The following is a 27970-nucleotide window of genomic DNA, read 5'->3' on the forward strand; positions in this document are numbered from 1 at the left end:
TTTCACTCTTTCTCTTTCATTCTCTCTCTCATTTTAGGTATTATGGTTTTCAATACATGTGCTGAAAGGTTATCATGAATATCCCTTTACATACTTTCAACACTCAGTTCTTGTCCAGAGTGATCATTTTAAACTAATATTGTCATAAGGGACCCTCCTCTATCTTAACTACCCTCCATCCATTATACCCTTGTGGGAATTTCCAACCATTGACCAGTCCTCCTGTCTCATTTTAGATATTAGCTTCATACTGATTTTTTCTATATACCACAAATAAATGTAGTCATTCTATACCTGTCCCTCTCCTTCTGACTCATTTTGCTCAGCATAATACTCTCCCAAGTTCATTCATTTGTAGGCAACTTTCATGACCTCATTATTCCTAATAGCTGTGTAGTATTCCATTATGTAGATGTACCACACTGGTGGAGGGATGGGTGTTGGAACATTGTATGACTGAAACTAATCATGAACAGCTTTGTAATACAGTGTCTCACCATGATTCAATTTTAAAAAAGAAAGAAAGAAAGAAATTTTCATTCTTTCCACCAGTGTTTCAAAGTGTTGTGTACTCAAAGTAAGTAAAGAACATTTGCCCTAAGATATCCTAGAGTAGAATAAATTGGGGAGCTATTCATATTTTGCTTCACTTATACAATGAATGACTTTCAAAACAATTTGTTAGAGGAAAATGTAGTGGCAACTTTGGGCTGTTTTCCTTTGCTCCCAGCTTTACCAGCCTCCTTTATTCACTCTGCTTTGCTATATATTTATTCTACAAATTCTCTTTTGTTTGTTTGTTTTTAATTCACACTCAAAGGTGCTCAGGGATTAGCCCTGGCTTAACACTCAGGATCTCTCCTGGTCTGCTCAGGGAACCATATGGGATATGGGGATTAGACCCCAGGTCTGCCATGTGCAAGGAAAATGTCCTACCTGCTGTACCATCTGTCCAGCCCCAATCTTCTACAAGGTCCTTGAGCACATATGTTGTGCCTGAAATTGTCCTAGAAATTCAAGAGCAAGTAGGTGACAGATTAGTCAAAGTGCTCTTCTCTGGTCTACATGCAAGTGAGGGCAGGGAGTTGGCATATGAGGAAATAGATAAACAAGATCACTTCCCATTGTGAAGAGTGCTGTGAAGGCAGGAGTGACAGAGTGCTTGACACCCAGCACAGCACATTCTCAGTTAGTCACAATTGAATAGAATATTGCTGGAGAAGAGACCTGGACACTTGCTACACTAGGCACTAAGCCCTTAGTTACTGGACTCTGATGAAGTGCATAGAATATAGCTCAGGGTAGATTGTCAGCTTCGTAGACTGTTACTAGGAACATTTGATAACACGAGTGCTTGTTTGCCAATCAGTACAGAAATACATCAGAACTCTAACAAATGACAACTGTAATTGGTGCTGATGATCTCATACCTACTATGAAGTCTTAGTGAATTAGAGGCGGGCAAATTGCAGAAGCAAGTGACTATAGAAAGTAATTGAAAAATCCTTTTGGTGAGAAATAACACATTAGCTCACTGAATGACATGATAAAGAAATACAAGGAGCTGTCAGAAAACAAGTGTAGGTATGAGGAGATCTTTTCAGCCAAGGAATTGTAGAATGGTGAGGTGAATAAACTTGGTATGTGATAGCACAGCAGGTAGGGCGTTCACCTTGCATGCAGCTGACTCGGGTTCGATTTTTCCACCCTCTCGGAGAGCTTGACAAGCTACCGAGAGTATCTTGCTCTCACCAGAGGGCGTATTCGATATGCCAAAAAAATGGTAACAACAAGTCTCACAATGGAGAGGTTACTGGTGCTTGCTTAAGCAAATCCATGAGCAATGGGATGACAGTGACAGTGACAGTGATGTTTTTTTAAAGCAGTAAGAAAGCAAATATTGCCGGAACACTATGCTGAGTCTGAGAGCATGATAAGAAATTAGATCATATGAGAAAGACAGGTTTAATTTTAATCCTTAGGCCATGATAAGAAAGTAAAATGAGAAGCTATGGGAGAGAGGGCTTTAAGCAGGGGAGCGATATGATAGGGTTTATACCTTGTTTTGGCGGGGGGAGGAGAGTATGGGGGGTCCTTGGGCCATATCCATGCTGTGCTCCAGACTTACTTTTAGTTTTGTGCTCAGAGGTTCATTCCTGATGGTCCTCAGTGGACCATAAATAGTGCCAGATATCAAATCAGGGTTGGCCACATACAAGGCAAGCTTATGCATCCCTGCACTCACTCTGGGCCACAATTTACATTTTGAAAACATTATTTCAGATGCAGTGAGGAGAATGGTTGTAAGGTTTAGGGAGAGATTATTCAAGAGTTTGTATGAGTCTAGAGACAACTGTAAACTAGACCATACATACGAAAAAGGAGACCATGGGACTGACCTATTGGTAACAGACAGTATAATGGGAAAACGATAACTGAATGAAGGGATCTTGGCTTGGGGTTTGAGCAATTGGGTTGCAGTGGTGCCATTTACTAAAAAGTGGAGTAAAGACAACAGAGATATGTTCCTGTCTGAGCTGGAAGGTCATGAATACTATTGAGTGAATGAGAAGATGAAAATCCAGATGTCTGGAGGTGATACATACTTCTCATTCTGGTGAGAGAAAAGTTATATCTTAGCTCTAACACAACGTTCTTTCTTCTGTGCCGTCTCTCATCCAGTCGCAGTAATCAAGTTACAGAACTCTTGTGAGCCACAAGGATTAGAACCTTGTTGAAATGAAGCCAGCAGTCACGAAAGTTTAGCTCTTCTTTCCCACAGTTCTCCATTTCCTTCAACCTGTTTGCTCTCTTCTTGCTCTCTGAAGGGGAGTTTCCCCTCTCCTCACTATTTAAAGTTCTAGTTACTCTCAGACCCTGGCCTCAGGTATCAACTTTGAGTTAGTTGTTTGTGATCCTTGCACCCCTGCTAGTGGCTAGTGGTAAGAGCCGGAAGTCCCAGCAGGGCGGAGCCGGCCAGGCCAATAGGAGGGCAGTTCTAGCAGGACTCAGGCAGCAGGCAGGTTGGATCTCCTGCTGGTCAGTTGCTGCATCTTTCTATCTGGTCAGTGGGCTTGTCAAGACCATGGCAAAGCTGGTGATGCTCACCATATTTGGGATAGGACTTGCACTCTTCAGGGATCACCGGTCATCTTACCAGTAAGTTGGGTTGTGGTGAGGTCTCTGCCAGGCCCTGGAGCACAGCCGCCCCCACTTTTCTCCAGCCCCACCACAAACCTCTCAAAGGGAGGTCCAGAGACTTAACAACCAGTCTACAGGCAAGCACTGAAAGCATGTCTGCTCTGAGGCTTACCTTTGTGTGCCACTTAAAGACATATAATTTTTCTCAGGTTCTAGAGATGGGCTAAGGGGATAGCTGTCATTGGAGCAAACAGTCAAGCAGTTGGAACACATAAGTTGAGTTTTCATGGCAATTTGATTGGTTGCCTTATATATGAACACTCAATTCTCAACTTCTCTTCTAAACAATTTAGTCCTGTGTATGTATCCTGGATTGTGGGGTGGGGGGTGGGGGTAGGGTGAGAGAGATGGTCTGGGAGAGGGAGCAGAAAGTGTCCCTTTGAAAGAAGCCTCTACCTTGGTTGTCTGACAATGTCACAACCTTTCTGATTTGGAAAGTCTCCGATGAGTTTTCTCTCGCTCAATGTAACCTTAAATTGAAACTGCATAGCAAGTAGTGCATATGTGTGTTGATGGCTTACCTAAGCCTGTGAGATCCTGATGCTGGCATTTGATATTCCAAGATCTTGCTCTGTTTCTTCCATAGTAGCATCTCAGGGAACTCATTCTGTGTCTTTAACAAATAACTTTAGGAAACCTAAATAGGTAACATACATAAGAAAGTACTAACAATGTGCCAGGGACATAGTGACTACTCAGCCATGTTAGTGCCCACTCTCCCTGTAAATATTTTATAAGCTGTCAAATACTCTGCAAGAGGAATTGTGTTTTGAAAAAAGAATGGATTAGTACTTTCCAGCAATGTTCATAGGGGTTCAAAGTCTAGAGATCATTGTAATCCCTCAATTTCAGTCAATACTATCTCATTTGCTTTGAAGTCTAAGCCATTAGGAAAAGAAGTAGAACACTTTGTATTTTTACAGAAATATATAATCCGATGAACTCAATAGAAGCTTGTCTTTAAATAGTTTTTAATAATTGTTCATTATTTTTGAAATTGCAAGCAAAAATGATAAGATGCAGTGCCTTAGTCTTTTAAATCACCTAAAAATTACACTTTGTGGTTTTTTATTAATCGGGGTACATTGTTACCAAAGAAGATTATATCTACAATAATCTTTCTATGTGTAGTTTATCCCACAGTGTATGTGGGTTGTTATATTACTCTGTGAGGAAAAGAAATGAGATATAATCATCCAACTTCCCATCTAGGTTTTCTCATTTCAACTTTCCATTTCCTTTTGTACCTGTGCTTGTTCTGCTTTCCCAAATGCATCTAACTAATTTTTCTCTCAATGTGAGGTTCTACTTTATTTTATTAAACTTTATTATATCCCCAAGTTTGTTTCTTGGAACATAATCTTGAGACTTGCATCACCCTCACCCCAATATTTTCCTAGTCAAATTAACTGAGCAATGCCATCAAATCCTTTTCATAAGAGACTGATGATGTTTTCTTACATTCTGAAATTTTAGAAAATTTAATTGCAAAAGCAAACAATGATTTTGCTTTGCTCAAGTCATCATTTCACATGATGTTCAAGTCCCCCATTCCCCTTTTCACTGCCCTCTCTGAACTTCCTATAGAACAGTCTGGGATACAACTTGAGAAGAACTGTCCTTTCTCACTGATTTGCACCAAAACTTTGATTTCAACCTGAAAATATTAATTCCTGACTTTGGACAAAGTGTGAAATCTCATATGTAGAAGCAAAGAAATTTTTCAGGTGTAAGGGGTGGTTTCTGGACTGTGAGTTAGATTCTGATTTTTCTGAAAAGGGTCAAAGCACCCTGTGGTCAACTCTGACAACACTGTCAGTTTCTGTGTTCTGTCTCAGAATTCCTGGGTGGTCACATCCTCTCTTTCCCCACATGATTGGGGTCCCCAATTGTGGAAGGGAATCTGCAGGGGATGCTTTGTGTTGTGGATGCTGCAGCAGTGGTTCTGGTTTGTGAGCATAGATGTACTGCTTTACTTTCACCATCTGGATGCAGCAAGAGGGCAGGAAGCTTCTGTCCTCTAATCTCTGGCTGTAAAATGATGACTGAGGCGAGCAAAGGAAAGTGGAAGTGGAACTCACGTCTGGTTTTGGAAGAGAAACAAAGGGAGAAGAGCCACACTGCGCAGGAGCAGAAACATTGGTTGCATTGAGGATGGTTGGTAACAGAGAAGGAGGACATGTGCAGAGCCTGCTGGAACATTCTAGTCCAGTGATTCCCAAACTTATTTGGCTTTCCACCCTGTTTTCAGAAAAATAATATTATCTATTGCTCCCTGGAAAACTACCATCTTTAATGGAACAAGCAGGAAGCAGCCCTCAATTGCACACTGGTTCTTTCAGCTCCCCCTAGGGGAGATCCATGACCCTCTCTGGGAAACACGGGCTTACAGGAAGGCAGAGCTTGTCTACTCTCTGAAAAGCCTTACTTCTTCAAGGGGGCAGCAGGCTAGGTGTGTAAGCATTACCTTCGAGCTCCTGGATTCACAGACTCGAAGTCAAGACCAACACTATTTTAACAAGATCCACATGGGATTTATATGCACATATCTGAAGGACATTCAAATTCTGCATCAATCCAGGCTGGAATCACATCAGGAGATCCTGGAGGATCCATAAATTTTCTTTATCTCCATTTTAGAGAAAAGGCCTGAGTTCCAGAGAAGGTCATGAATCTGCCCAAGGGAAAGAGTGAAGAGGTTATGTCCTGGAAGCCCGAGTCAAGGGGGCAAGTCAAATCCGAAGTAGATAAGATCCTTTTGATTTCAGAGATGGGGCTTAAGAGAGTGAGACAGGTTTATGAGAAGTTATATGAAATTGGAGCTGGAGGAAACTTGTGAAGGATATAAGTGGTGTGATGGAGGATTCTCAGAGACTGAGGAAGGAATTGAAACAGCTCCCCTGAATTAATCATCTTGCTACTTATTTTTGTAGTCAGTGCATGAAGCCTTGTGGGGTACGCACTGTGGAACTCCAGGGAATGCCTTGAGCTAGAGTATACACATTCCCACTCTCGTACCTCCCAAGTGTGGAATATTTCAATTTTTTTTCATTCTTAAAAAAACTTCATTTTTCAAATTTTGTTTTCTGGATCTGTGCTTGTGTCTTCAACACTTTCACAACAATTTTCTGTTCCTCAATAGAGAAAATTGTATCCATCCCTAAATTGCCAATAGTAATGTGTAAGACCCCTACTTCCTTTTATTAGGAAACCATAAGTCTAAGTGAAGGCTCTGGGTATATTTTTTTGCCATGCACTTGTGCTGTTCCATCCTCTACCTCAAGATATTCACACAGAGGCAACAGCCTGAAAGTGAAGGGCAGTGGTAAATTCCATCAGACTTTGGCTTAATCTTGCTTTGGTAACTTTGTTTTTTCATTTTTTTTCTTTTTTGGGTCACACCCAGCGATGCACAGGGGTTACTCCTGGCTCTGCACTCAGGAATTACTCCTGGTGGTACTCAGGGGACCATATGGGATGCTGGGAATTGAACCCGGGTCGACCGCATGCAAGGCAAATGCTCTACCCACTGTGCTATTGCTCCAGCCCCCCGCTTTGGTAACTTTTAAGCCTCTCCATCTGGACCTGTTTCTGTACTTGAAAATTATGGGACAATAATATGTATATTAACATATGTATGCATATATAGAGGGAGATTGAAATAATCTGGATCATAAGTTTCTCTGTAACATTAGCTTTAACTATTATCACATGCTATCTCAAAAATCTGCTCCTGGAAGACCTACCTAATGAGTGTTACTTGAATTTACATTATAATACCACATTGAAACAATCAGCTATGAATAACTTACTTTCCAATGATCTCATCAATGCAACCCACACCATCTCCTCAATTCAGTGTGGGCCTAGTAATTTCCCAGAACTATTCAGCAAATATCTAACATGTAAGTCTCCTTGTGAATGCTAAATTTATGCTCGAAGTTACAGGGACTGAGTAGAATATAGTAGTCATCCACAGATTTTAAAGCTTATTATGGGCAAAAAGATCAAGCTCTGGAAACTAGGAACAAACATGGTAAAAAAATTGATGGAAGGACCATATAGCACTGTAGAGCACTGTAGTGCTGTAGCACTATCGTCCCCTTGTTCATTGATTTGCTTGAGCTGGCCAGTAACATCTCCAAGTGAGACTTGTTGTTACTGTTTTTGGCATATAGAATACGTCACGGGTAGCTTTCCAGGCTCTGCCCTGCGGGTGGGATACTCTTAGTAGCTTGCTGGGCTCTCTGAGAGGGATGGAGGAATCAAACCCAGGTCAGCCGTGTGCAAGGCAAATGCCCTACCCACTGTGCTAGGTAGGAGATATGGGAAGGACCATATACACATGAAATTTCATAAGAAAGAATGATGTTAACCCTATCATAGAAAATCATAAGAATAACATGAGTAGAGGTTATGGGTTATGAGGTCTTCATGATGGGTTATGAGAAAAAGTATGAACTAATGAAGACAGTGGTATAGGGGAATAAGAGAGTTCTTGGTAATATGACACTTAATTTCAAATCCCAACTACATCCATTTAAATAAGTGGAAATTGAGCTGCTTCTTTCAAATGTTGGGTCACGATCAATTTAATAGATTATGAAAGACAGCATGTTTAGATAAATAATATTACGGATTTACCACAGACAAAGTCTTTAACTTCTCTGTGGCTTCATTTTCTTACCTTTCTTAACACTGGCTAAGGGGATTAAATGAGAAAGTACATAATGAGAACTCTTGGCACACAGTAGGCCCTAATAAGGAAAATTAAACCAAAGAAAGGTATACAACAAAAGAAAAGAGACTGAGTGGGTAAGACTCCAAGAGAAGTTCCAGGATGGATTTCTTAATGCACAGTGAAAGAGCCTTGATTTCTTTTATAATGAGCCAGAACACATTTCATTTGCAAAGTGTAATTCACAGCTGGGATTGTGTAATTTCTGGCTAGAATTGAGATACTTATGAACCAGGGACGCATCTCAGACATTGAACTTGATCTGGAACATTTGGATTTAATCATGTCCTTGACAAAATATATCCTGATAATTGCAAGAAATATAGAAAAAGATGAGTTGGAATGTAGTACACCAGAAACATTTTCTTCTGCTACTTTTTTCTAGTTTTCTCTAGCTCACCCATATCTGTGAAGTTAGCTTAGAAAGAAGGCTACTATAAGTATTGCATTTATGTCTAAATTCTGCTCCCAACTCAGTTTTTATTATGGCATTGGAAAGGGGCTTTATCTTACTCATTTATAAAATAAGGATAATAATACTTGAGGTAGGTGTTTGAAGATAAAACAAAGGCATATGCAGTACCTCAAGTGTTGTAACAATAATTATTCTTTTTGAGTTATGACTTTTTCAGAGCAACTGAATACTAACTTCATGTCTCCTACTAAGGATACTTTTAACTGTATTTCTTTTCCCTTTCCCAGTAAGAGATGAACTTTTATGAGAGAAAAAAAATTGAAGGGAAGTTACCCAGTTATGAAGGCTATTGAACCCAGGCCTCCTGCCTCCAGAGAACTCAGCTGATCAAGTTTTCTCACTGCACAGAGAAAAGTCTTAATTAGGATAGGCTTTTCTCTGACCACTCTAAACCCTCACCTTTAATGAACTTGTGAGTCAAGAAGCACACTTATTATTTTGAGTGGTTTCTAATCTAAGAAAACACTAATTTGATAACCTTGACATTTATTTTTCTTCAGTCCTGATTCATTCGTTGATTTTGTTTCCTTGACTCTATCCTTCTACGACACTATACTGTCCTTGGTCACAACCTTCATAAATTTTATACCTGTCCTTTAGATTCCTTGGAGCATTCAAGAAACTGAGCTTTATCTAGACCCGTCACAAAATCAATTTAGTAGATTGTGACCAGAATTTTAAAATAAATGAAATAAAAAAATTAAACTTTATTGCTCATATTACCATCAAACAATTTTATAGTGTGAATTTTATTTCAGGTGTCTGAATGTGTGTGTGTATATACACTGTAATTCTTCAAATGAAACAATTTTATTATGCAAATTTCATTCAGAAAAGTTTGCAAGAAACTTCTTTATCATTTTACCTTGTATTTATTCCTTGTGACTTTTTGTGATTATAATGTCAGTTTTTAAATTCTGAAATACTTTCTAGTTTCTCAAGTCATAGTTCATAGTCACTTAGATCAGACCTCTTTTAGAAGGTAGGATTGACAATCAATGATACCGTAAAAGTAGGACAGGCTATACTTTTCCTAAATAGGTGAAAGGATGACAGATCATTTGTCCTCATACTCTTAGCATTTTGTTGCAGGTTGACAATTATTCTATCCCAATGCACACTCACTTTTAACCCATACAATTCCTTCTATGACACTAAATTATCAGTAAGGTAAGAACTTCTCAATCTATCATTGTTTAGCCGAATCAGACTTTGAGGGAATATTGTGGGAACTGTAGCAACTCACTAAAACTATATCAACTATATCATAGCATTAGTTCTCAAATGAATGTTTAATGTTTAAAATTCTTAACTGTACTAAGTTTATGTTCCATTTCTTTAACTGCTTCATCAGTAGTATTTCTTTTCTCAGGCAACCTGCTGTACTTCCCTGTCATATCTGGACTTCTTTTTCTTTGCCCGTCATTCAAATCTTTGGCCTCCATTCAGATCTTTGCCTTCATTTAAATGTTTCACTCAATGTTTATGCACTCAGACTTAATAAGTTGCCTGTATATGTATGTGTATGAAGTGCTTGTTCTCTTTCTTTCTTTCTTTCTTTCTTTCTTTCTTTCTTTCTTTCTTTCTTTCTTTCTTTCTTTCTTTCTTTCTTTCTTTCTTTCTTTCTTTCTTTCTTTCTTTCTTTCTTTCTTTCTTTCTTTCTTTCTTTCTTTCTTTCTTTCTTTCTTTCTTTCTTTTTTAGAGGGGGGTGTCACATTGAACAATGCTCAGGGCTTACTACTGGCAGTGCTTGGGGGACCATATAAGATGCTGGGGATCGAACCTGCTCAGCTACGTGCAAGGCAAAGCTTTGGCTAACCAGCTGTACTATCGCTCCAGCTCCAATGCTTTTCCATATTCTGGCCTTGAGTTTTATTCTCTGAAGTTATACACCCTTTAAGCACACATGCATAAAGTGCAATACCCGAGGGCATATGCCCATCCAGGCTTTGGAGGCAGACTGGGCAGACGGGCTGGAGGCAATCTATCAGCAATCCTAAGACATTAGTGGGATAAATGGGAACTGTGTTTCTATTTAACCCAAATTTCTACTTGAGGAAATAGCTCCTGTTTAGTCCGAAGTGCCAGAGCCCTGGACAGAATGCTACATGTCTTTGTGTAGTCAGAAGCACCTCTGATAAATCAATACTAAATGCTGTACCTAAGTGTGTCTTGTTCTGGCCTTGCTTAGCTACCTGTGACCACTAGCAAGAGGGTGAAATCCAGGCAAAGTACAATGTAAGAAAACCATATCCGATGTTTACCTTTGTAATTGAGCTATTATTTCAAAATCATTTTATATACATTTCATTCCCTTTTGCTCTCTTAGAACTCGACTTAATGCTTTCCGAGAAGTAGAACCTGTAGAGCTTCCTAGCTGTAATTTCATTGAAGGAATTGGTAAGTAGGTCAAGAGGAGGGTGTATCTCATTTAAATCTGCAATGCCATCTTCTCATTACTTTATTGACACTTGTTTAATTTTTATTACAAAAACAAACTTTGAACTAAAAGTATAATTAGGTCAGTAGTTTATTATGAATGTCAAGTTATTTGACTTTTAATATTAACAGCATACAGCTAATGTGATTCGTTTTGGGGCTGGCAATTTCATAAGAATAGTTAAAACAATGTTTTGATTCTATGGTAAAAATAATTGGAGATGATGACAGAGGAGACCCATAGTGGGAGAGAAATCGGTAGGTGGAGGGCAAAATTTTAGAAGCTTTGGCACACCTTTGTGATTATTACCCAAGGCTTTGCCTTATGCATCTCTTTTAAAATCAGGACAGAAAATATTCCCCAGAAGTTCTCAACAGATTTCCCCTTAGATATCATTAGTTGGAGTTAGATAATAGCTGGTGCCCTAGCTGCAAAGGCATCTGAGAAAGTAATTATTTGGCTTTCATTGTGGGAGGTAGGCAGTGTCAGAAAAGATAAAAGGGCAGGAGAATAGCAGCTCATAAGCAACCCAGAAGGATAGCCCCAGAACTCAAGTACCCATTGGGTTTCAGTCAACCCAGGGCTGACTTGAGGACAACTTTTATAATCATACTTTTGTTATATTTTGGTGATTTTTTGAAAGAAGGTAGATTAGATAATTTATTTTGTTGACATTAGTAAACTTGGCCAGATAGCTGAGAGGGCTTTTTTTTCTGTAAAAAATATGATATTGATATTAAAAATCAGTGTATCATTGTTAAATAAGCATTTAATAATACAAAATAAAAAAAGTCACTTGTTATAGGCTGATTAAAATTTTTATTTTAAATGCATTTGGACTTAAAGTATACTTGGCAATATTTTCTGAAGTTTATAATTAAAAATAAAAACAGGTTTATCATATAAACTGCATCCTCATTTTAAGGAAAATATTGAGCATGTATATATATATATATTTCCTATATGGCTTTCAATGCATGTATTTGATTTGGAAACTGTCTTCAAAAAGCTGTTTTCAAATGATCAAATATTTGTACATTTTGTGAATTTTCAAGAAATTTAAAATTTCTGACTCCAAGGAAAAAGCTCTAGTCCATCAATTTAAGTTAAATCAAATGCAAGTTTTAATTTCATCTAATTGTATTAATGTCTTTTCACTTTTATATTATCATTTTAGTCAATATAGATAAGAATGAATTATTTTGAACCTATCAAAGAAGAGTTGAATATAAAGCTCACAAGTTAGGAGTGATAAAAACATGAATTGCTGACTTCCTGCAATAGTCTGAAACCATTTGTATTGTCTATTTTCTTTCTGGCAGAAGCTGGCTCTGAAGACTTGGAGATACTTCCTAATGGGCTGTCTTTCATTAGCTCTGTAAGTGTTTTCTTTCCCATACCATACTTTGGATGTTTCCTATGACTGTCTGCTAAGTCTTCTACTTAAAACTCTTATATATCAATCACAACTTTAAATAAAATGAGCAATATTATGGTTCAAAATAGACTGTATATGCATTTGCACTCATAATTTACATGTGTTATAAATAGTTAAATTTCTGTGTATCCATTGAATGCTAATATTACCTTATCTTCCATGGAGGCATTTTGTTTGTGAACAAGATGAATTCAAGAATTGTTCCCCAGGGTATACAGCAGATAGGGTGCAAGGCCAACTAGGGTTCAATTTCCAGGAACCCCATATGGCCCTCTGGGCCTTACAGAAGTAATGTCTAAACACAGAGTCAGAAGTAAGAGTGTACCCCAACACACACACACACACACACACACACACACACACACACACACACGACTATTTCCCATCCATTGCCTATCCCTTGAAGCATCTAACTTTATATCTAGTTTTATGTTAATGCTTTGTTGAATTGTTTATGTACATTTTCTTGCCTGTCATTTTAATTTTTACCTCTTTTTTGTTTTTGTTTTTGGGCCACAGTCAACTGTTCTCAGAATTTACTCCTGGCTTTTCACCAAGGGGTCACTCCTGGTGGGCTCATCGGACAATATGGTTTCTGGGAATGAAATCTCAGTCTTCCTTGTGCAAGGCAAGCGCCCTATCCACTGCACTCAATCTCCATCCACATATTTTTAATTTGTTTAATTTTATATTTTTTCTTAAATTTACTTAAAATTACTAATAGATCAGCCCATAACTTTTAAGCTTTGAAGATAATCTAATACTTTAATCAAAAGTAAAAGAGAATCTAATACTTTAATTGTTTACTGAGGTACCTGATACATCTTGAAACAAAAGAAGTCAACAATCTAGTCTAGTATATCAGAATATAACAAGTTACCTAGTGACTTTAACTCTTTGTTGCTTGCTGAAATGTATTTCCTTTACAAACACTGATCATCAGTGGCTATTTCCTACAGCAATTCCTCCAACACCCCACAGTTTTAAATTTTTGCAGTAGATGTTTCCAAGGAATTTGCTGAGGAATAGTTTGAAAGTCCACAACTAATGTGTTCTTTATCTTCCAAAACCCATTAGGAATCATCTTCTTGACCTGTTTTTCCACTTTTGATCTTCCTCCTGGATTGAATATGTAAATTCATAAGGCTTTGCTGCTGGGTATGGAAGCATCTGTGCATTGAAGGGATCTGGTGGTTCTCAGTATCACACAAACCAGCTAAGAGATTCCCCATTTATGGTCCTGTAGCCTGAAGCAGACGGTGTGAACCCATATACCTCTAACCTCCTCCATTAGCACTGAAAGTATGTATAAATATACTTGTTTTTCTTTTCTGAATTTTACAAGGGATTAAAATATCCTGGAATAAAGACCTTTGACCCTGACAGTCCTGGAAAAATACTTCTAATGGACCTGAATGAAAAAGACCCGACAGCAGTGGAATTGAAGCTCACTGGAAATACATTTGATTTATCTTCATTTAACCCTCATGGAATTAGCACGTTCACAGATGAAGGTAGTAAAGCTTAAACTTAATGACAGAAAGTGAACTTGGTCAGTTTTTCTTCAACCTTGTTATCTCAATGTCTCATGAGTTCCTGTTTTGCCTTCAAGCTTCTTTTCCACATTTATTACCATGTATGTGGCACCTGTAGCTCTTGAACCTTCATCCCATTACTATTTTACTACATGTCTTAGTAGGGATTAAGGATATTTTTTATGCCTGTGGTCCAGTTTCAAATAGTTTGATCCAGTCAGTCTAAGGGAGGTCTGGGTTGTAGTACTCAAGTACTAATAAAAGTCATCCAGACTGGGGAATAGGAGAGGTAGGAGGGCAGGTGTGAGGGAAACTGGAGACATTGGTGGTGGGAAATACACACTGGTGAAGAGATGGTTGTTGGAACATAGTATGACTGAAACCCAATTGTGAACAACTCTGTATTTCATAATGATTTAATTAAAAATCCAATGAGCAAAAATTAGAATTAAAAAAAATAAATGTTGTCCAGGGGTTGGAGCAATAGCATAGCGGGTAGGGCGTTTGCCTTGCACACGGCCAACCTAGTTCGATTCCCAGCATCCTATATGTTTCCCCGAGCACCGCCAGGAATAATTCCTGAGTGCATGAGCCAGGAGTAACCCCTGTGCAATGTCAGGTGTGTCTCAAAAAGAAAAAAAATTGTCCATTCATCAAAATGTAAGGCCAGGACTAAGAACCAAATCAGTACCCTTTCATTACCTTTGGTCTCCCTTATCAGGCAACCTTTCCTCATTATGGATGGCTAAAGTTTCTGCCTTCAAAATTATCAACTTTGTCCACATTCTCCAATACTCTCTTTTTTTTTCTTTCCTTCTCCACCCAGTTTTATGTTGACATATTTGTAAGTCTGGGATTTTCTTTAAAAAGATAGCTATAAGATATTGGTCTCTTATTATTATTTAATTCCTGCTAAATAATCACTTCATCAGAAAGAACTTCCCTCTCCAACTAATCATTTCACTTTATTTTCTTTTTATAGCACACAACACCTATTAGCATACATTGAACATGTTTGTTGAACAAACTGGTGCAGACTATTAACAGACTTTTCTATTTGAATTTCTTCATTTCTAACTGTTAAGCTGTGTATTATTTTTCTTTAAGCATCACCTCAGTTGTGTCAAACGTTTCTAAAGATATAGCGCTTCTTAGAGCAAAAATCAAAACCTAACCTCACTTACCAACTTTGATCACACCTTTGTAACCCATTTGAATGAGTCTCTTTCATGTCCCAGAATTAAACTGATCTGGCGAAGTGCTTTTTTTTTTTTGATACTATCTCTCAAATTTTCTTCACATGTAATTTTTCATTGTGCACTGTCTAAATTATCTCAGCACTCCTTCTCATATTAGTTTTTTCCATGTATTTTATCTGTTTTATCTCAAGTCTGCATCTACCTGAAACCATCTGCAATGGAAAACTTTACAAGCTCTTTGGAATCTTGGTGCAAAGCACTGTTCATTCTCAAGTTGAGGATTTGTTTGCCTCTGTGGAAAATAACTTTCTAGAGACTGAGTTTCTAGAAACTGTCACTGGTTCTTCTCTCAGCCATTTTTCTTGGAGCATCACAGATGCTTCTTTCTACAAAGAGATGAAAATATTCCATCTGCCTGACATCCTAAGTACTAGTTGAAGGTGAGTTGAAATTGCTTTTTGGAGACAGGATTGACAGCTGAGAGCTCAATGTTTCGATTTTTGTTTTTAATCTCTTTTCAGATAATACTGTGTACCTGCTAGTGGTGAACCATCCACATTCTAAGACCACAATTGAGGTGTTTAAATTTCAAAATGAAGAAAAATCACTTTTACACCTGAAAACCATCAGACATAAACTTCTGCCTAAGTACTGATATCTATAATCATATTTCTATTCCTTTCTTTATGTGGGATCCCTAGAAGTGTTCAGGGAGTCTGGGGTTCACTTCCAGTAATATCTGCCAACAAAGTTAGGTGCTTTAATGCTCCAGTGTGGCGATATGGAATCACTTGGGTACAGTGGTTCTGGGGACCACCAAGGTTTCACCAAATAGTGTTGGGCATCCATGCAATATTTGTGATTGAACTCGATGTTTCTGTTTGCAAGTCATGCTCACCTGACCCTGGAGCTGTATTCCCAGCTCTGTGTATCCATGGTGTTATACATAGTTAAAAATCTGCTCTCCTAACCCAAAGAGCAGTTATGTGTATTTTCTGTTGTGTATTTTGTTCACTGTGTTTTTAGTATCAAGATTTTAATGACTAAAACTGCTATAAGTCTGTTAGTATCAATTACTAATAGAGTGACCTCTATTGGCCATTTACTATATGCCAGGCATAGTTCAAAGATTAATGTATTTATAATTTCATCTTACTCTTACTCTAACCTTCCAAGTTACAGAGTGGAAACTGAGGCTCAGGGCTTAGTGACATGTGTGATCCCTATGATAGCAAGCAACATCAGGATTCAATTGTAATCTGTCAGTTGAATCAACATTTTAAATAGTTCAAAACTATTACCTGGGGGCTGGAGCAATAGCACAGTGGGTAGGGAATTTGCCTTGCATGCGGCCGACCCGGGTTCGATTCCCAGCATCCCATATGGTCCCCTGAGCACTGCCAGGAGTAATTCCTGAGTGCAAAGCCAGGAGTAACGAGTAACCCCTGTGCATCGCCAGGTGTGACCCAAAAAGGAAGAAAAAAAAAACCCTATTACTTGGGGGCTGGAGCAATAGCACAGAGGGTAGGGCGTTTGCCTTGCACGCGGCTGACCTGGGTTCAATTCCCAGCATCCCATATGGTCCCCTCAGCACCGCCAAGAGTAATTCCGGAGTTCAGAGCCAGGAGTAACTCCTGTGCATTGCCGGGTATGATCCAAACCCCCACCTCCCCAAAACAACTTTTTTTAAACTATTACTTCAACCTATTCTGCTCTGCTCTTTTTATTTTATGACAAATGGCATATGATTGCAAAGCACACCAATTTTAGAAATTTACTTTAGAAAAAGTCCTTCAGGAAGGCCTCAGGTAGGGACTGCCCCATCTGCTCCTGCTCTGCTCTGCACCTCTGACTTCCCTTGGGCAATCTTGTCTTGTGGCATCTGCCTGAGCATTCAGGGATGGTGCCAGAGACCCACCAGAGTCCCTCAGGGGACTTCCTACATCCCATTATTCAAAATTTTAGCATACTGGCCAAGCTGCTGGCCCTGGTGTGTCTTGCTCATATTTGAAGCCTCTAGTACTTGTGTCAGTGAGTAGGGCGTTTGTCTTGCATGCAGCTGACCCAGGTTTGATTCCTACGTCCCTCTTGGAGAGCTCGGGAGCCTACCGAGAGTATCCCACCCACACAGCAGAGCCTGACAAGCTACCTGTGGTGTATTTGATGTGCCAAAAACAGTAACAACAAGTCTCACAATGGAGACGTTACTGGTGCCCGCTCGAGCAAATCGATGAACATCGGGACAGCAGTGCTACAGTGCTACTTTAGAAAACCAGTTTAAAAAACCCAGCTTGTGAGTTTATACCTGGAGTTTGTAATCCTAATTATAGACTGCTTTAAACTAATCCTAAATTCCTATACACTTTTCTTTCATGTAACAATAGTGGTTCCCATTGATTGAGGGTTTAGTAATTGGCAGGTTCTTGCAAAGCACACAACAGTCCTTAGGTTCTTGCAAATCCCTTTGCAACTATATGAATTAGGACTCTGACCCTAAGTCTTACAATAATGATTTTTAGCATGTTGAGAAAACAATTTAACCCCTTTTTACAGATGAGAAAACTGGGGCTCTTTGTTATTCCTTTAACTAGCCTGGAGCGCGAATCTGTCGCAACAGTGATTTGATAGACATTCTGCCTTCTGCAGACAGTGGATATAATGAGTGAGGAAGGTTCTGCCATCCTAATCAGCAAAGAACAACTCACTTATGTGCTCATTGCTAAAGCAGAAAAAAACCCTCATGCATCTTAGATTTTCACTAGTACAAAATCAAATTCAGAAAGCCAAAAATCCTTACATCCTATTTCTGTGCATTCAGAATTCCAATGGTTCAAGGCCAGAAGTGACTCATTAAAGCTGAAAGAAAACATCATATCACTCTCCTTTTAGAGATAAGGAAACTGAGGCCCTGACATGTGAATTGATTGATTTTCTCAGAATCATGCAGCAAATGGTGTTGGCGTTTTAATCAAAATGTACATTTCAAGGTTGCCAATGTTTCTTCTGCTGCCTATTACTTTGGATTATTTTATGTAAGAGTAATTCTATAAGGACATAAATAAAATTTTTCTTGATAATGATTCCTGGCCAAAAGTTTGTAAATTCACTATGTCTATGAATACTTGCATACATACATACACACAGATAACTATTTTAAAGATATTCTGGAATAAATTAATTCCAGTGCTACATATTTATTCTGGAATAAATCTCTATTAGTAAATCACTGTCACCATCATCCCGTTGCTCATCGATTTGTTCGAGCGGGCACCAGTAACATCTCTCATTGAGAGACTTATTGTTACTGTTTTTGGCATATCCAATACACACGGATAGCTTGCCAGGCTCTGCTGCGCAGGCTCAATACTCTGGGTAGCTTGCTGGGCTCTCCGAGAGGGGTGGAGGAATTAAACTTGGGTCAGCCTCATGAAAGGCGAATGCCCAACCACTCTGCTATCACTCCAGCCCATTTTAAAGATATAGTTGATAAAACTACCTTATATATAATACCTTCTTAGAAATTCTTGGAGAATTGTGGTCTTGAGGATAGTATTAGTAGGAAGGATCTAATACATAGTACTTCTGTTCCATAACAAGTAAAATGAAGGCTCCTTTCCACACTTTGAGTTTAGTAATGTATATTAATAAATGTCTAGGAATAATGCTTAGTGCCTAATATGTTAATATGTATAAAACATAAAAATGTGCCTGTTTTAATTGCAGTGTGAATGATATTGTTGCTGTGGGACCTGAGCACTTCTATGCCACAAATGATCACTATTTTGTGAACCATTACTTGAGATCCTGGGAGTTATATTTGGGCTTGGCATGGTCATATGTTGTTTACTATAGTCCAAACGAAGTCAAAGTCGTGGCAGAAGATTTTGATTTTGCTAATGGAATCAATATTTCACCTGATGGCAAGTATGTGAATTCCATAAAAAGTTATATTTTTTTCCTCACTAAACTTTTTTAGAAGATACTTTTTTAGCAATATCACAGCAGGTAGGGCATTTGCCTTGCAAGTGGCCAACCCGGGTTCGATATGTCCGTCCCTCTCAGAGAGCCCAGCAAGCTACTGAGAGTATTCTGCCCACACAGCAGAGCCTGGCAAGCTATCCATGGCTTATTTAATATGCCAAAAACAGTAACAACAAGTCTCACAATAGAGACATTACTGGTGCCCACTTGAGCAAATAGATGAACAACAGGAGGACAGTTCTACAGTGTTATCCCTATTCTATATAATAAGGTGACATTTGTTAGTCTCTGTGTTCAGAGATAACTTTTGGCAGTGCTCAGGAAACTCAATGTGGTACCTGGGGGCTAAACTGGAATCAACCAAGTAGAAGGCAAGAAAAAATCCTCAACCTTTGTACTATCTTTCCAGCCCAATATTTGGTAAAATATTACTCAAATATAAGGTTATATTCAAACATGTTTTTCTGATAGGACAAATTAGAAAGATGTAAAATCTCAATTTTTCAGGGGGATTTAGCATATAAAAATATTGTCTTGTAAAGACATATTCTTGTTTCTTACATTATTTTTGAGTGGGGAATAAAGTACATTTTCAATGGGATGAGATGTAGTAAACAGTTCATTTTATTAAACAGCTTTGCTTAAGGATGGATTTAAGACGATAATGAGATTAACAATAGGTTGATCCATACATCCACCTGATTTTCTGTTTTGTGATTAAGATAAAGAACTTGGAACAATAGTCAGTCAAGTCACTGCCTTCCACACTGAAAGTGTTCCTGGAACAGTGGGTGATGGTGAATCAGCTTAATGGAGCAGTGTGTTGAGTTATACAGCTGATTTACTTTATTATCTTGTTGTGGTCCCTAAACATGCAACCAGTATTGCTATGACACTTTTGGGTAGCATTGATTTAGCATTGGTTTATACATAAAATCTACGTATCTATTTAGAAATTTCTTTATGTTGTATCACAAAGATTTCATAGTATGTATGTATTCATACTATGCAATGTATTTCAAGAAAATAAGTCGAAGAGTTTTCAATTAATGAGGGTACTTCACAATCTCCAAAAGTAGCAAATAATCAAGCAGTCCTTTCTCTTTTTGTTCTGAGATGCGCTATGCTTAGTAGATAGACTTAAAGAGCTTTATGTTGAGTGTGATAGGCGTTGGTCACAAAGTTCCACAGGCTCAAGTTTAGACTCAGGGCTGGGGAGAGAAAGACTTCTCAGATCCAGGCCAACCATTTCATGTTTTATCATGCTTTCTCGAGCCTCCCAAAGGGGCTATTAGTTATCCAATGGTTTTCCTGTAGCTTGTTTTAGGAGCACTTTATCTTCTGAAACAAGAACCTGGAGCTTCCCACCATATTGATAAATTAAGAGAGAATTACAGTACATGTCTGCCTCCAGATATCAAACACTTTAGTTAGGTCTAAGTTCCCTGTCTATAGATTGTTGCCGATCAAATTTCTGGCTTCAGAAATAGCTTTTCAGAGTTTATGCCTTCTTTGGGCACTATGAACTCATTGAATTCTTTCAGAATTTTTGTGTGCTTTGAATTGGGTTCAATTTTCAGTCTCTAAGCACAATTGCCTCCTAGGAAGAGTTATTGCAACTTCCCCATAAACTTTTAAATTTCCTTACTTCGAGTGCTTTGATGTAGCTCTTTCTTCCTTGAAGGTATGTCTATATAGCTGAATTGCTGGCTCATAAGATTCATGTGTATGAAAAGCACGCTAATTGGACTTTAACTCCATTGAAGGTAAGATGTATTAACACTATAAGTTTGTAGAGTGATAATTAGATTCTAATTGATTTGTGAAATTAAAAGTGAGGAAAAAAGGATCTTCTAATTGGAGTGGGTGAGAACCAATTTTTCACTCCTTTATTAAGAGTCATCAGTACTGTGTTTGTTGCTCACTTTCAGTTCCACTGCAGTTGCTGCAAACTGCCACAACTTATCTGTGAAACTTTCCTGCTCAAGTGAAACTTTAAACTTAGTCTCTGTCCTAAATTTTCCTCTCTTCCTTCCTCCATTATTTTCACTGTTCTCTTCCTCCCTTTCCTTCTTGCTCTCCTTTCTCCTTCCAACCCTCTTCTCTCTCTGCACTCCTTTTTTTACTCCCCTTTCTCTTCTTCCTCTATCTTTGCTTCATTCCCTTTATATTTATCAGTACTTGAGAGAGCCTCAACTTGTATTTAGTGCAGCAGCATTTTCAACATTATTCCTACATAATGCAAAAATATTCACCATGGACTCCTGCGAAATAGCTCTGACACTGCTCCTTTATTTCCAGCCTTTCTTCCCTGCCTGTAATCTTTTGCCTACGTGTTTCTGGTGCTTTTCAGATGTGGGTCTCTACCTCAGTGTGGGCCACTTGCTCCCTCTGCTCACATGCTCATCTGCCAGATCTCCACTGGTCTCTCCTCCATATCCTGTATTGTCCTTAAAAGTCACCCCAACTACAGCCCTGCTCTGAATATGCAGCTCAGCTCCCCATTTCTCTCTTCCCTCACTCCACACTTATTTTCTCTCTCCTTCTGGGCTAATTTTCCCCTTCAGCACTCATTCATTACTAGCACACGGTAGTTTTCATTTTCCTCTCCCTTGTCTGTCTTTTTTCTCTAGGTTGTAAACTATCCACAAGGATAGTTTGGGTTTTTTGTTTGTTTGTTTCGCTGTTTTTTTTCGCTCCATTTTCCTCTGAAAAGTTTTGAACACCTGCAAGACACTCAACAAATGATGAGGCAGAACTTCATCTTTACTACCACCAACTCTGATTCAGTCTGAAGGTTTGGGTCAGAACTGTTAAAAACATAAGAGAGGAAAAAGGAAGACTAGAACAAAGCAGAGATGATAAAAGTAGCCCCCTGCCTCTGACAAACAAGGTACAGCTCCCCAGCCATCACCGCCCACAGCGTGAAGCCCTGTCACCTGGCATGGTGACTGTGCCCATCAGCACATCTGAAGAGCTGTCAGGGGGACTTCATTCTGAGAAAATTACCTCGAGGCAACATAAAATGGAACATCATGTTTGACATTAAGAATTATTGGCAGAGCTAGTTTGGTATTAGCTGAAATAAAATGGGATTTCACACACTCGTACTGGTTGAGGGAATAAAAGCTAACTGTAGTTGTAATAATAGGCACTTTGGTAAATTGAAAGTTAAAGAATTGTAGAAGAATAGAGTCCAATACAAAGTGCATTCAACACAGAATGATAAAAGGACTGCTCACTGCAATGGAAAACTTAAAGGCAAAACAATTTCAGGGTCATTCTGGCTTTTGGCGACAGGTTATTCCTGTCTCTCCATATAGCAACTCAACTCACTTGAGTTGAGGCTTTTTATCTGATTCTAATGTCATACCTTTTAAAATTGGATCATATTTAGACCAGTGAATCGATAATGAGTACTAAACCATTTGATAAACTAGTGAAAACTACTTATTATTACAATTATTTGCTGTACAATTATTTGAATGAACCCAGGACCTCAGACTATGCCACCTAGTCACATCTCTAGTGACTGAGGCTGTATCACAGGTCATATCATGAAAAAATCTTGAAAACGCCCTGCTAAGTGAACAATTAGTCAGGTACATGAAGGTGAATACTGTCTGATTTCACTTAACATGAGGCACTTTGAGGATACAAATTCACAGAGACAACAAGTAAAATAGAGTACTGGGATCTGAGGGAGGGAAAGTTGGGGAACTATTTGGATACAAATTTTTTGTTTGGAGTGATAAAAATTACTGGAATAGGTTATAGTAATGCATCACTGTCATCCCATTGCTCATTGATTTGTCCGAGTGGGCACCAGTACCATCTCTCATTGAGAGACTTATTGTTACTATTACTAACTGCCACTGAATTGTATACTTAGAATGACTAAAATAACAACATTTAGGTTGCGTGTGTTTAACTGCAATAATATTCATCTTCAGTCTCCCTGTGGTCCCCTCACCAAGAAAATATTTATAACACAGCCAATGAATTGACCTTGTGTTATGAATTTCAATTCTTTTAAACTGGGTTATTTGTTAACAGAAGATACTCTTTTCTTTTATTCCCCCCAAAAGAATATTATATTACTCTCTCACTGAAAAATGTAAAAATTTTCACTTGGTATTGTGAAAACATGTAATGTGACCTGCACGTGCATTGCGTTGTATTAATATTGTTGGCAAAATGCATATTAGAAAAACAAGAGTTAGGGGCCAGAGCAATAGTATGGCAGATAGGGCACTTGTACGAAACCCAGCATCTCAAAGGCAAGATTTAACTGCTTCCCCAGGAGAGGGTTTTCTACAGAACTCTCAGTTCTTCTTGAAGGAACTAGGTCTCTCCCAACTCTCTCTTGGTGCACAGAGCCTAGCAGAGCACATAGTTCGAGCATCATAATTGTATGTGGAACAACTAGGACACCAAACAGATTTTCATCGCCGTGGGGTCTGCCAGCAGGCTAGTTTGCCTTCCAAACATTTTTCTTACCTCCATTTTTCTTACCAAATTAATGTATATGAACAGAGTGACACTGAGAGAAGGGAAATGGAGAAGACATGATGGGGAATGGATTCTAACCTGTCGATGCTAGTTCAGTTGTTTTCTATGTCAATTTTGCCTATTTCCAGAAGAATGAGTGATGGCTTCACTTGAGTTTGCTTTAGACTCTAGTCCCTTCATGGATCTAGAGGGTAGCCTTATTTTGAGAAGGGAGCACAGGGCAACATCAGGTGGCTGCAGCTATGTGTCTGTGCTCTGGCCTCTGCAATGAGTCACCACCAGTTCTCTGGGCACTGAGGTAAGCTGGCTTCTGTTTGAGGTACATGGTGGATATTGTTTCCCCAGCTGAGTTAGAGGTAAACAAATAGATGCGATTTCTCCCTGGTAGAAGGCAGCCAGGATGATGAATGGGGGAAATTAAGAATCATTGCTATTATTTATGATCCTGGTACAAGACCTCGACAGCAATCTGTGCAGTCATCATATGCTTGCAACTTATATTTAGAAAATAAACAGCAGAAGAACAGGGAATTAAATAATATCAGGAAACCAAAGAAGAAACTTTTCTTCAACTCTAGGATAAAAATTAGGCCCTGGATGATCTTTTCTCTATTAATTGCACGACCCTCTGATTAGGCATTACAAAGTCCACATTTCATACACATTCACATGAGAAATACATCTGCATTTCCTGGTTGCTTTGTAAATACTTTAAAAGCTGTCACTTGCACCTGCCTTTTGAGAAGAAACTGTTCATTTTTTTTTTAAATCCTTTTATTCTTTTTAGTTCATGCTCTGATATTTATCCAAATAACTTCACTCAACCTTCTTTTTTTTTTAAACTTCACTCTCAACTTTAACGTCTTCCTTGACTTTCACAATATCTTTCCTCTCCTTAATCCTTCCTGGAAACTGATAGATAAAATATTAGCACACATGGAAAGTGAGAATAATTTCCTTTTTTTTTTTGAGGATAATTTTCTTAACATTACTAGGAGGGAGGAGAAATGTCAGGTGCCTCTCCCAGCAATATGGTGGCCAAGGACTTTTCCTTGGTGTATTGCTTCATGACTTTTTTTAAATTTTGTCTTTTTTTTCTCTGTTTTTATATGGAAGTCTCTGGATTTTAATACACTTGTGGATAATATATCTGTGGATCCTGTGACAGGGGATCTTTGGGTTGGATGCCATCCCAATGGTATGAAAATCTTCTTCTATGACTCGGAGAATCCTCCTGCATCAGAGGTTAGTTTAAAAAAATGAATCAGATTCACAGCTGCACTTCCAGCCATATTTTAGTTGAAAAAAAATCTCAATTATAGGTGGAAATTAGAGGATAACATGGATAGATGGGATCAATGATTAAATGAAAATAAGTGGTTTGAATTTGGGAGCCATTTTAGTTAGAATCTGGACAAGGCACAGATGTACATATAAATTGGGTAATTTGGGGGAGATTTTTATAAGGTGTGGGCCAACAGGGTGGGGGTGGGGATGAGCCAAAATAATGACCTGAAGCCAGTCCAGAAAGCTGTATCTTCTGGGAGGAATTTGACCTGTGGTTGGAGGTGTAGCTAATGAATCCCCTAGAGTGGTTGCCCAGAGAATAAAAACCCATTTCTGACTCAGATCTCTCACCTGTCTTGGCTGCTGCCTCTTGATGGATTCTAACCTGGAGCTAGAAGGCAAGGAAGCCCTCAGTGTAGAGCTTGTTGACATTTCAGTAGGGTGTTTATTTTAAAGTGGGTTTCTTCAACTTGAAAATTCATAAGTTTAAAAACTACAATCATCACCTAGTTTTAGGCTGACTTCTTTTTCAAACGCACTAATGTGTGTCATTATATACAAATCAATGCAATGGATTGGTACAAGACCTAAGGTGCAATTAGCCATCCTCTCTAAACCCTGATAAATGGGATGATACATCACTTACTTTTAGCTTATTTAAAAAAATATTTTGGCTTAAAAGAACTTAATTTTCATCTTAGTTATACTGTATAAAGACCCTACTTGTGTCTATGTTCTTTTTTAGCAAATCAATTTTCATTAGTGCAAATAAATGTTTGAAACTCAGTTTTCCCTAGACACTTGAGTGTTTACTACTTGAGACTTACCGAGGTTTACTATTTTGTGTATTAGTATATACTAATCATTATTGTTATTTACATGAATGTATATCTTTTTGACATATAGTGTATGTTTTAAAGCTGGTTTTATGAGTCTGCCTCACTCATAAAACTTGAAATTTAAAATTTGAAATTTAAATTTTAAATTTAAAATTTAAAATTGTGTTTTTCGGCTATAAAAAACCAAATGTGTATTTCCAATCGCCATAATAGATTGGATCTCAAGGTAGGTCATGGAACAATTTAAATTTTGTTTCATGTCAATCCTTTGAGCTGGTCTATTGCTAGTTCTTAGTTATTATGATATCTAGTATGTTTAATAGAATTGAAAGTATGTATGTTGTGGTGTGTTCATTGTTGAAAATTGAGCTGAGAATTTGATTCTGATTTGTTCTTGCCTATTAGCTCACTTGGCGAACTAAGGCCATTTGCTGTAGTATGCACATGGTTTGCTGGTTTAGGAAAAAATGTTTTACCTGCTAATGATAGATCTAGCAAAGGATAGCAAAAGTATAAAAAATTCATTGTCAAATGAACTACTGCCCCACAGAATAGCAATTTCAGTTTTCTAAAAGAAAAATTTCCTAAACCAAAGTATACATTTAACATTTCTTGTAACTGCTACAGGTAAATACAGTGATATAGTCAATGCCACAGCTATTTCCTAAAGCTCCTGTCTTTAAGGCCAATTATTTTAAAATGGTCCTTTCAACTATTCTCATTGGCCATTTAATATACATGGATTGGCTTTCTAAATATAGTTGTTATTTTAAAAATTGTCTGTCATTACTTCAGGTGCTATTCTATTCTTATTTATTTATTTATTTATTTATTTAGACTAAACCTGGTGGTGTTCAGGGCTTACTCTTGGCTCTGTACTCAGGGATCACTCTTGGTGGACTGAGGGGGTGGGTGGGTAACCATATGGGGTTCCAGGGATCAAATCTGGATTGACTATATGTCAAGTAAATGTTCTACCTACTGTACTATTTACTCAAGCTGACCCCCAGGTATTTTATTCTAATGACTTAAGAATAATAGTAGAGTTTAAAAGCAATTCAGTTAATCTGTTCCCACTAATCTCATCCTACAGTTGAGAAACAATGGTAAGTAAAACACATAATCCTTGGGACTTCATTAATGTGCTCATGTGACTGATGATATTGTGCTCATGTGACTTAGGATATTAACTTTGTCTTCCCAAATAGTCAGATAATAGCCATTACCATCAGTTTAACATATTAGATTGGTGCCAGTTAATGAAGTCAACCAACTGAAGGAAAGTGAATCTATAAAGCTTTATATATCTCAAATCGGGGCCCTATGTTCAGAAAAATGTATATATTATAGTCATGGTACCTTTTGGAGAGCTTTTTGCAGGCTTATGTGTTTTTACCTCTGTTAAAGATGAACAGATCAAAATCTGTTGTTTTGCCTACCAGGAAATATTTGTGCTAAACAGTGAGTAATTTTATAATTTTTTTAGTTAGAGAAAACTTATAGAAAATTAATCACATTAAAGTTATAGTTTAAGTGACTTAAAAATTAACTGATACTATTTCTTGAATAGGTGCTACGAATCCAGAATATTTTAACAGAAGAACCCAAAGTCACCCAGGTTTATGCAGAAAACGGTACAGTGTTGCAAGGGAGTACAGTGGCTGCTGTGTACAAAGGGAAACTGCTGATTGGCACCGTGTTCCACAAAGCTCTTTACTGTGAGCTCCAATAGGGTACTCTGCACCTCTGCAATAGAAATTCTGAGTCCATGTCAACATCTAAGAGGACACAGTGATCTCAACTGAACCCTGACCATCAGCAAGGATGAAAGTACTGTTGAAATGCAAACAGATATGTCATATATCAGATCAGGCAAACAAAACCTCATTTATTAGTAAAATTCTGTCAGTGAAATGTTTGAAATTGTCATGTCATATGTCAGCTAAATAATATTTTAAATGTCCATGACTCCCAAATTGTCCATTTTCTTCTGCAAAGTGTTCCCCAAGAACATGTATATTTATTTTTGTCTTACTGTGTCTGATTTGGATATAGGAAAGCAGGATTCTTATATGCTTTCAAAATGCCAGGACTCACCCAGTTCCTTACATTTAGGTGGGTCCTAAATGGCTCTTGCTCACTCAAGGTACCCCTCCTAGGTGAAGGCCAAATCAGGCTGCCAAATCAGGCAGACTTAAACTGCAATTTCTTTATATATATTAATATATATAGAAATATATATAAATATATATATATATTTCTTTCTCAATAAATAGAAACTACATGTACTTAAACTTTCCTTTCATTCTTGTTTCCTCACTTCTA

General features: G+C 38.1%; 1 protein-coding gene across 1 annotated transcript; it reads left to right on the forward strand.

Annotated features, from left to right (window-relative positions):
* Positions 1-3065: 3065 nt before the first annotated feature.
* On the forward strand, positions 3066-27955 carry PON1 (paraoxonase 1). Its single transcript, XM_004602194.3, has 9 exons — positions 3066-3159; positions 10744-10814; positions 12177-12232; positions 13638-13806; positions 15548-15674; positions 18750-18950; positions 20692-20773; positions 24636-24764; positions 27216-27955. The coding sequence occupies exons 1-9, from the start codon at positions 3086-3088 to the stop codon at positions 27375-27377; spliced, it is 1071 nt and encodes a 356-aa protein (XP_004602251.1). The 5' UTR covers positions 3066-3085; the 3' UTR covers positions 27378-27955.
* Positions 27956-27970: the final 15 nt, after the last annotated feature.

The sequence above is a fragment of the Sorex araneus genome, chromosome 1 (genome assembly GCF_027595985.1).
Source record: "Sorex araneus isolate mSorAra2 chromosome 1, mSorAra2.pri, whole genome shotgun sequence".
Taxonomy (NCBI): Eukaryota; Metazoa; Chordata; class Mammalia; order Eulipotyphla; family Soricidae; genus Sorex; species Sorex araneus.